The sequence below is a fragment of the Zosterops lateralis genome (genome assembly GCF_965231275.1).
Source record: "Zosterops lateralis genome assembly, chromosome: 6".
Classification (NCBI taxonomy): domain Eukaryota; kingdom Metazoa; phylum Chordata; class Aves; order Passeriformes; family Zosteropidae; genus Zosterops; species Zosterops lateralis.
In genome coordinates, this window is record NC_139761.1 from 53,662,405 (window position 1) to 53,672,347 (window position 9,943).

The 9,943-nt window shown below is 49.5% G+C and overlaps 1 protein-coding gene across 3 annotated transcripts; it reads right to left on the minus strand.

Moving 5' to 3' along the window:
• Positions 1-3,841: 3,841 nt before the first annotated feature.
• On the minus strand, positions 3,842-9,701 carry TMEM80 (transmembrane protein 80). 3 transcript variants are annotated; one of them, XM_083863608.1, is made up of 5 exons: positions 9,651-9,701; positions 7,338-7,354; positions 6,041-6,134; positions 5,847-5,939; positions 3,842-4,949 (listed from the first exon to the last, which is right to left on the minus strand). In XM_083863608.1, exons 1-5 carry the CDS (start codon positions 9,667-9,669, stop codon positions 4,744-4,746), a joined length of 429 nt encoding a protein of 142 aa, XP_083719734.1. In that variant the 5' UTR covers positions 9,670-9,701; the 3' UTR covers positions 3,842-4,743. The 3 variants fall into 3 exon arrangements, with proteins under 3 accessions (XP_083719734.1, XP_083719735.1, XP_083719736.1); XM_083863609.1 differs by lacking the exon at positions 7,338-7,354 and having other exon boundaries at positions 6,041-6,113; positions 9,651-9,697; XM_083863610.1 differs by lacking the exons at positions 7,338-7,354; positions 9,651-9,701 and adding an exon at positions 6,960-7,328 and having other exon boundaries at positions 6,041-6,113.
• Between the last annotated feature and the right edge of the window lie 242 nt (positions 9,702-9,943).

Here is a 9,943-nt window from a genome sequence, read left to right on the forward strand (position 1 = left end):
GGTTGAAGGTGGCGAGGGGAGGTGAAGGAGCGCTTGGAGCTCAGTTTTCCATCGCCGCTGAGGGAGGGGACGTGCTGCCCGACCGCCTCATGGGGGGAACAAGGCACCTTTTGTGCAGCTCAGGGTTCTCCTCAGCGCTGGCTCGCGGCTTGTTTTCCTCCAGCATCGCCCCTGCCTGCTCTCTGTCCCGACGTCTGCGGCAAAGAAAGGTGTTGGGAGATGGAGGGAGAAGGCAAAGCGTCCTTTCTCTCACATTCCCCAAAGAAATCAGGGGTGCAGAGCAGAGTCCCCTTTGGGGCACCCCTCTGTGGCACTGTGCTTCTTGGGATCATGTGGCCATAAAGCCCCTCGTTTTGCCCCAGCTCTTCCATGAAAGACAGTAGGTTTAGACGGGATATTTGGAACAAATTCTTCCCTGTGGGGAGGCTGAGGCTCTGGCACAGAGAAGCTGTGGCTGCTCCGTCCCTGGAATTCTTCAAGGCCAGGTTAGACAGGGCTTGGAACAACCTGGGATAGTGGAAGGTGTCCCTGGCAGGGAAAATAACAGCTGGGAGAGACCGATGTGTCCATGGCAGGGTGGGATCCTTCTGGTTAACCATTCCTCTCCCAAAACTGAGGCTTTTGAGAGTGTTTTATGGAAGTGCACGTGTCTGCAGGCTTCCCCACCATGCCCACGCTGTGTGTTGCACCCCTGCCATGTACATGTGAAGCGAGACCCCGTGTCACTGGCCCTGGGGAAAAAAAACAAGGGAAAGCTTCCCCCTCATGACAGCGGTCTGGGAGAAGCCCAAACTCCTTAGCTTGACATTTGCTGACTTCCCCGCTGCCGTGGGTTTCTTTGAGGGGCTTTTGCCCAGCGCAGGGCCTGGCACGGGTCCCGGCGCCGCACGGAGGAGCCGCCCCGGTGAGTTCCTGTGGGAGGAATGCGGCCGGGTGAGCCGGGCGGGCAGGGGGAGAGCAGCTCCCTTCCTGACAGTCGCAATTTCGGCAGCTCGGGTTTGACAGGACCGTGACCTCTCCTGCTGCGGGAGAACACGAACCGATACTCGGTGTGATACTCCCATCCAGTGCCTCATCACTCTCCTCACCAGGATCCCAGGGGATATATTGTGAAAACATGGCCAGCCCTAGGAAAAGCAGGATTTAGGGAATGCATGCCGTACCAGGCAGGAGAAGGGATATCAGTCCAACCCAAGGGAAATGCAGTGGGAATGTCAGCTGTGCTGGAGCTTGGTGAGCCTCAGCAGCTGGAAGGTTTTGTGCAGAAAAGATCCCTACTCCCTGAAATGCATCACTGGGGTATTTCAGGAGGACTTCTGGGCTGGGATAATTTTCCTGGGATACAAATAGGGAGTTAACAAGATGGTGTTTTAAGGCACTACTTCCTATCCAGCTCCACATTAACAATGAAGACAGGGCTACTGTGAGCTGCTGTGCCTCACAGCAAATCTCTTAAGTGCTCTGCAGATGCAGCAACTTTTCCTCTGGGCAGGGAAGAAAACCACAGCACAGCTTATTACACCTTCCCTGCTGTCTCACCTGACAGATGGTGCCAGTGGGGGTGGGCCAGAGGCAACCGGAGAATCATGGAATGGTTTGGCAAGAGGGAATCACCCTGTGGTATGGTGGTGGTTCCTGGCATGGCTCCCAGGTGTGGAACCAACTGAGTGCATGTCCATGGCCTCCCTCCTTCACTGGAGCACCAGGCCACTCCAGAGGGACATCATAAAGTCATGGACCCGTAACACCCTATCCCCCAGTATCTCCAATTTGGAAATCCCGGGAGGCTGACTTGCCTCTTGGGATCAGCCTTTTAAATCAGGTTGGCGGCAGACACCCCTGTGATGGCTTGAGAACAAAGACTTGTCGAGTAAACACCACCCAAACCCAGCTCCTCAAAATATGTGTTCCTCTAAATTTTTAATGCTGTTTGCATTCAACTTGCTTGTCCTGTTTCAGAAGGGCTGGGCCTCGTAATTAAAAGCTCCAGCGATTGTATGTCTGGCAAATGTCATCAATGGCTTCACTATGTGTCCTGCTTCTCCAAGCTGTGGAAAGGAGCTCCTGGTTAGGGAAACTCTCTGAAGCTGATTCACTTTGGGTCTTTGTACCAGCTCAGCATCGAGAGATGCCACCATAGAATCAGGGACACCAACACAATCACAATTCCCATTGAAAGCCTGGAAATACTTGGGATGAAGGAGTTGTCTGAAGCTTCCAGGCTTCATCCTTCATCATGGAATGCAGAACTGTCAGCAGCAGTAGTACCTACAGAAGTTCATGGACAATTTTATCTGGAACTGAAAAACTGAAAGCAGAGCTGTCCTGCCCTTGTGAGAATGCAAGTCCAGGTTGGTGCCAGCTGACCCTGGCAGGCACCGACAGCCAGCCAGGGCTCTGAGCAGTTGCAGCCATCAGGTCTTGTTCTGAAAGGAGCCCAAAATTTCATGTTTGTTATCCTGTGTGCATATTTACCCCATGCCTCACTATCAGCAAGTGTTGGCACTCTCTGCTGATCCTTGTTTTTCACCTGGGTGATGGAGAGGGAGCAAAGGGTTCACTATGTTTTATAATTCATATTTTGTGTTTATTTTGTTTGTGGTGATCACTCCAAGAAGGTGAAGCACAGGGGCTGTGACTCAACATAAACCTGTGTGACCCTGTTTGCTGTGTCACCTGCATTCAGATAAAAATTCTACTTTACAATATTTCCTTTAGAGCCTGTCAGTTGTTCTGTGGGCACAACAACTTTGTGTAAGGCAGGTGCAAACACCAGGAAAAATTTGTGCTTTTTTTTGTGCTCATCCAGGAAGAGTTTTGCTTGTGTGCTTTGATCATTAATGGGGCAGGGACAGCTCGGTATGTTGGTCACTCCTTGGCACAAGCATGTGATGGCACATTCCATCATGCCAAACAAATCTGGGAGGACAAATAGGTGGGGGCTCCATTCAGGCAGATTAAACACAGAAACATTTGGTTGTTCAGTTTCCTGGGTGCTTCTTAGCTCCAGTTCTGCTGTTGTGATGTTTCTGTGGGAGCAGCAAAGGGTCAGCTGTGCCCTGGCCTAGCAGGACCTGTCCAAGGGGATTTGTGCCCTTGGGTATTTTGATTGTGACTGTCAGGTGGTGTCATGTGGACAGAACTTGCTGTTACCTGGCCTGGGAGTAGAAAGGTTGTGGTTGGAAGGGACTTTAAAGCTCATCTCCTTCCATCCCCCTTGCCAAGGGCAGGGACACCTTCCACTAGACCACATTGCTCCAAGCCTCATTCAGCCTGGCTTTGGACACTTCCAGAGATCCAGGGGTAGCCACAGCTTCTCTGGGCAACCTGTGCCAGGGCCTCAGCACCCTCTGAGTCACAAATTTCTTGCTGCTCTCTCATCCAAACCAATCCTCTTTTGGCTTGACACCACTCCCCCTCATCCTGTCACTACATGCCCTTGTGGAAGGTCCCTTCTCCAGCCTTCTCGTAAGCCCCCTTTAGGTACTGGAACCCTTAAGGTTGGAAAAGCCCTCTATGATGACCAAGTCCAACCACTGAATGACTGAGGGGTAAAACTGGGCCCTTCCACAGAACTTGTGTCTTTTCTTCCTTTCTACCCCCACCAGAAAGCAAAGAGCAGCATGACTTTGATGCCTAAGGCCTGCACCCCACAATTTTCAGCCCCTGGTGAATGCAAATTAGCTCAGATCTCCTCAGGGCAGGAGAAGGGGCTACACACAGCAGCAGGATCCGGATCAGAAGAGGCTTTCACACACATCTAGGCTTGCCCAAGTCTTCCTTTGGGTGATTTAGCTGGAGCCCAAGATCTGAACAAGATGCTCTGCATTTCAAACACTCCTTAGATCTAAACCATTATTTTATTTGAATGAATAAATAAATACAAAAATAGGAAATTCTGAATAGAAAACAGGCTTCTTCAAAAACCCAGGAACTCCCAAAGCTTTCCATTAACACATATTTTTAGAGACAGTAAAAAACTCTGCACTTGCACCAGTTAGAAGTTAAAAGACAGTATTGAATGTAGTAATTTCTGCAAAATAGTAGAAATAAGGACATTTAACACCAAATAGATATAAAACTGCCAACATTCTGCTGGACTTTTAAACAGTACAGAAGGGAGAATGAATGGTGAATGGTTTTGTTCATTTTAAAGCCATCCTGTTTAACCAAACATCCCCTCACGTAGTATGTAAGAACTGTCTGCCAAACCTTGCGGCTTGGCTCTCCAGGTATGCACAAAACCCAGTTCCACTCTCCCCCACTGGGATACATCAGGTTCTGCCCTACTAAAGTCAGGGAAATTACCACTGAGGTCTGGAAACAAATGAGAGCAGCTGTGCCCTCGAATACGGGCGTGTGTGTGTGGCAAGGCACAAGTGAGCCCTGGCCTGATTCATTTCTGTGTCACTTGGGCTGCATGTTGATGCTGTGCCATGAAAACTCCCACCAGGCCAGCAGTACTCACTCCTATCCTGTGTTAGGAATGGCTATTTAGTACTGATCCCTGGTGAATGCCAGAGTGTTGCGTTATGCTATTTATCTCTTGCCTTTGCCCATAAATAAGCCAATGGTGGACAGCATCACACAGCTCCTGGGCAGGACATCTATGTCCCCAAAACTTCTAATTTAAACAGAGAAAAGCTTTACAGGTTCTCATGTACGAAGGAATTCAACAGTGGAAATGAAGGCCCACTCTTTCAGAGAAGGAATGTGTGGCAGGTGTGCAGGAAGGGGCCGGGCTCAGCTGACAAAGGCAGCGATGGCCGTGACCTTGAGCCCTGACTCGAGCCCGTAGGCCGAGAGCAGCACGGCGTTGAGCAGCACGTCTGCCCACAGCACGTAGGTCTGCCACAGCAGCAGGTACACACACAGCACCACGCTGCCCACCGTCAGCCCCAGGCTCAGCCCCAGCGGCGCCTCGGCCTCTGTCAGGTTACCCTTGAAACCTGCAAGGAAACAGAAACCACAAGTTTGATTTGTTCTGACAGCAGCTCAAGCTGTGACTCGAAAATATTCCTGCTCAAAAAAGGCTCTGGTTCTGACTTGGCTCTTACTGAGTCCTAAGAAAGCTCAAAATACATTGAAACACCAGCTCCTGAACCAAGGAGCCCAACACCAATGGACAATCCATTTCAAAAGAGGAAAACAAAGTTAATCTAAATAAGCTGATCAGTTGACAGTCACAGCCAGGGCACCTCTTCTTATCACAGAGAATCACTTCTGAAACTGCATCTTTCTGAGTGCTCAGCTTCAACCATCAAACTCGCCCTGAGCCCCCCAGCCCCTCATTCAATGTGGTGACCTTGGTGCACCCCTGGAGTCCAATCCTCATTTTTAAGTGTTATTTCCTGCTAATCTATTCCTGTTTCAGATGACTGTCACTGTGGAGAAGCTGTCCTCTCTTCCTTGCAGCTTATGTCCAAGCCTAGCTCAGTAGATTTTGGTGTTTAACTATATTAGAGTTGAAACCCACTTCCTCATGGATCAGGCTCCAAGCAAATACACAAAGAGCTTTAAGGCAGCAGAATAAATCCAACCCTAATGCCACTCAGATTGATTCAAGGCCCCATCCTGCATAAATATCTTGGGAATACTGGGCAGATTTTAATAGTGATTTTTTTTTAAAAAAAATTGGACTTGAAGAAGTTTTAGCAAGCTCTGGACAACGTCAGGAGGCCCTTGCCGCCCTTCTGTCCTAGTGAAAGGAAGGTGCTGGTGATTGCAGGTGTCCTCAGGAGTGAAAGGAAAGGTGTAGGGGTCTCCAAATATCTGCTCGACTGACAGACTCCCTTTACAAATGATTCATGTTTACAGATTACATTCCAGTTGCACTGACAACCTACCCAAGTATGATCGAGGCACTTCCAGAATGGCCATAAGGAAAAGCACAGCAAGATCAGGAGCCAAAAGATCATCTGGATAACTGAACACTTGACCTGGAGAATAAACCAGAGTAAATAAAGCAGGAAAACACAGCAGGACAAAACCCAGCTGTGCATCAGCACAGGCTGCTCTGGGGACAATACCTGCAACTTACTTTTGTAAATCATCATTGCAAGAGTTGCCAAGAAGTAGAAGATGTAATAAATCCCATTTACATAAAGCAGGATCTGTAAGGGAAGCGATGACAGCTGAGAACTGTTGTTAAGGATTTCTCATAGCAATGAGGTGGGATCTGTTCCATAAAATCACCATTTCCCAGTAACCCCAAAATATTCTGCATTCCCTCTTTATACTGAATGGTGCAGCTATGCCTGGCCTGTGGGGAGGGTTCAGGAAGGAACTTGAGGCTGCAAACACCACGGGCTGGGATAAAAGCTTGCTGTTTCAGGCTTGGCTTTAGTTCCTTCTTTAAGGAATTTTATTTGGTCTGTAGCAAGGCATCCGTTAGCCTGAGGAAGCAGGGGGGATGCGTGTGTACATTGCCCCAGACTACTTCTACACTTCTTAGTCAGCCTGAAGGAAGTTGACAGAGAGTTGGCAAACTCCATCAAACTTGCATTTGGAGAAGAGGTGGCTCTGTGCAGCAGCCAGGCCTTGTTCCTGCCCACAGCATGGAAACACTGCGCTCCATACCTGTCTGAGCCCAGCTTTGGGATGCAAATTCCTAAGAAACAGCTTTAATTCACTCCCCTCTCTCCCCCAGCCCTTTTCAAATCCTACAAATATCTCCAAGCAGAGATTTCATCCCAGGCATCTTTTACAGGAACTGCCCATCCCATTTTTAAACCCACCCACACACTGTGGATGGATTCCAGTTCCCAGAGCAGCTCATTTTATTAACATAGAACCAGGTTTGGGGGTTTTTCCAGTTGAAGGAAGGTGGAGCAAAAAATTACTAGATAGGTTCTAAGCATGGAAATCTTCAGAGCCAAGGGTGTCTCCTCCTAGGAGGTTACTTGGATCTCAGCAGGAGTAAAGGTGGGGCGATTTACCATATGTGAGGAGGAACTTACTACTGAGAGCTGTTTTTACTACCCCTTGTCAGCTGTGTCAGCTGTCTGGGAGCTGTGATGCAGGGGGTGTGTCCACCAGTTCATAAATCCAACTTTTAACCTCCTTTCCTAAAAAAATGGGTTAAGTCATGACTGTAGACGGGCTAAAGGGGTTTCAACAGGAGTCCATCAGCGGCAAATTCCAGCTAAACCTGCACAAAACATCTTCCCTGGGAAGCAATGTGGTCCCAGTTCTGCTTCCTGTGGATGACACTGATGGAAAATTCAGGAGCACAGGCCCAGCACTGTGCAGCGTTACTGGGCAGAAGATGGGAATCCACTTGAGGCAATCTTCTCCAGGATTCTCACATGGAGAGAGCAGTGGTACAGAAAGGATACAATCTCTGATGTTCTTCCTCTCCGTGGAGAAGGAGAAAATAAAGAGAAGAAAATAAGTCTAAATCCAGAAACATTCTAACAACGGTATCTAAATTCTGGGAAGAATCTCTTTTTTCATCTCCCAGGAACATTTATTGTTCTCCAGATCGTGGATGTCAGGTTCCAAAAGTAACCTTTTCAACTAGATGAAGCCTCAAATAATTCGGGGAAAATCCCTACTGGGAAAAGCTGCTTTCAGTGAGGAACTTCAGGCTCTTTCAAAGCCTGAAGGTGTGCACAGGCATTATCCAGAACTTGTTCATCCTGTCCTTTCCTAGCAGATGATACTTCATCCCCTCTAACTATGCAGGAAGGAGGTGAACATGGGATCCATTTGCTTGTAAATTGTGAGAAAGTTTGTGGAGAGCACAGGGCTCCCGGGTTCCTCTGAATACCATCCCTCCAAATGTCATCCCTCCAAACCAGTTCCCTTCACAAAGTCATTCCACATCCAACCTCAGTGTGTTCCCATGGCCCACAGAAATCAAACCAAGTATTTCCAATGATCCAACCAACACATTTCACTTTTGTCCTTATTGTTTTCTGCAAAATTCACATAAAATTCCCATGCAACATCATGGCACTGACCTACTAAAGCAAATCTTGAGTTCCACATTAGTATTTTCAGCCTCTCTCAGACACATGAGGAATTGCACAGTTGGGATTTCTGCTCCAGGGAGAGTAAAACCTGTGAAAGGCCTTTTAATCTGTCTCTTCAGGGACAGTTTGTCACTGTCACGACACCATCCTCATCCCTGGATTCCTGAGGTCAGTGTCCTCTTCACCTCAGAGTTTTATGTATTTAGGCCCAAATTAATTCCTCCTAACTCCAGGCAGCTAATTAAGGTGGCCACTTTGGGAACACAGTGGGAACAGGCACATGATTTTAGGTGATTCTTGTGTCCGTGATCTGAAATGTCGCCTGGACCTGAATCCTCTCCTCTCATCTCTCTGTAGGGACTGGGGCTCCCAACACTCATCCTGTCACTTAGGAATGGCAGGACAAAGGGCAATGCCTTTGATATTGGGAAGAAATTCTTCCCTGTGAGGGAGGTGAGGCCCTGGCACAGGGTGCCCAGAAAAGCTGTGGCTGCCCCATCCCTGGCTGTGTCCAAGGCTGGACAGGACTTGGAGCAACCTGGGATAAGGTGGAAGGTGTCCCTGCCCGTGGCAGGGCGTGGGACTGAATGAGCTTCAAGGTCTCTTCCAACCAAACCATCCCAGGATTCCATGATTCCACGTTCATCTATCCAAAACTGCAGCTACACCACTGATGCTGAATTGTGTGATAGTCAGAGTCACGGAATTCCCACAGGGAACTTGGAGTGAATTCCCTCAGGGCAGTCCCCCAATTTTATATTTGAACTCTTCTTTCCTTAATCCTTTCCTAGGAGAGGGCAGTGAGGCTCCTGCAGCTGTTCCAAGCCGGGATGGCAGTCCCTGTTCCTGAGGATGTGCTGCCTCCCTCAGAGCGACCGGGACATTTCACAGGGACAAACTGACATGCCACAGCACACCTGGCAGAGGGACTCTGAGTCAAGAGGGATTATTAAACCACCTGAATGTGTCATTTCAGTGCTTTACCCAACAAAATCTTGGTTATCTACTCAGGCTGGTGTTGACTTTAGAGACAGTGACACTGTGAATGGAGATTTGAGCTGGAACATGGCCCATTTTCTAACAAAATGGTTTAACTTTTAACATAAAACTGTATTAAAGGCAGCAGCTGTAGTTAACATCACCGAGATGCGTCCTTCTAAGGATGCACATTCATGTACCTCATTGCACAGACTCGGGATTAGGAAATTTTTTTTACGAGTTCGGCAAAAATTTTCTAAACCACCTTATCTACCCAGAGCAGAAATTTACAGTTTTGGGAGAAAACTCTGACTTCTGTGAAAGACTTGGAAATTTATGATTTTTGACCACATTAAGGATGATTCCCCCCCCCGAATCCCAGCAGTTCCTAAATTGAAGCAAAGATCTGAATTTTCACGAGGCTCCTGTCGGCCTTGGGAAAGCGTATTTCCCGGGGTCAAGGTGCTCCTCAGCCCGCGCATGCGCCAAGCTCCGCTCCCGGCGCCACCGGGATTTGCCTCAGCGTGTCGGGATTGTCGCGATATGCCAACGGGGCTGGGCTCGACCTCGGCCCCGCCTCGCTCTAGTCGCGTCCCCCGCGGGAGGTCACGTCTAGCACGGTGGGAAACAGCCCCCGCCGGTGCCCCGGAAAGGGCTGTCGTGTCTCTGTCGTGTCGCTATCGCGACACCGCTCACCTCGGCTCGGCACCGCCATCTTGACGCCCCGCCCGCCCGCCGGTCCTCCGCCGTCCCGGCAGCCCGCGCGCGGCCATTCAGCCCGCCCACCCGCCTTCGGGCGCGATCGGAGCGTTCGGCCCGGTTCGGTCGCTTTCGGGCGGATTCGGGCACTGCCCGTTCGGGCGTCTCCGTTCGGGCCGGCGAGCGGAGCTCGGGTCCGATCGGAGAGGACTCGGCACACATCGGCACTCCTCGCTACCGCTTTCGGTAGAGATCGTAAACGACTCGAGCGCGCTCGGGACTCTTCGCCT

What these genes read in the sequence shown, in the direction of transcription:
- TMEM80 (XM_083863608.1), bottom strand. An exon ending in TGCAATGATGATTTACAAAA is followed by an intron (nt 5,940 to 6,040) that starts GTAAGTTGCAGG and finishes TTTATTCTCCAG; the next exon opens with GTCAAGTGTTCAGTTATCCA. An exon ending in AGTGCCTCGATCATACTTGG is followed by an intron (nt 4,950 to 5,846) that starts GTAGGTTGTCAG and finishes GTTTCCTTGCAG; the next exon opens with GTTTCAAGGGTAACCTGACA.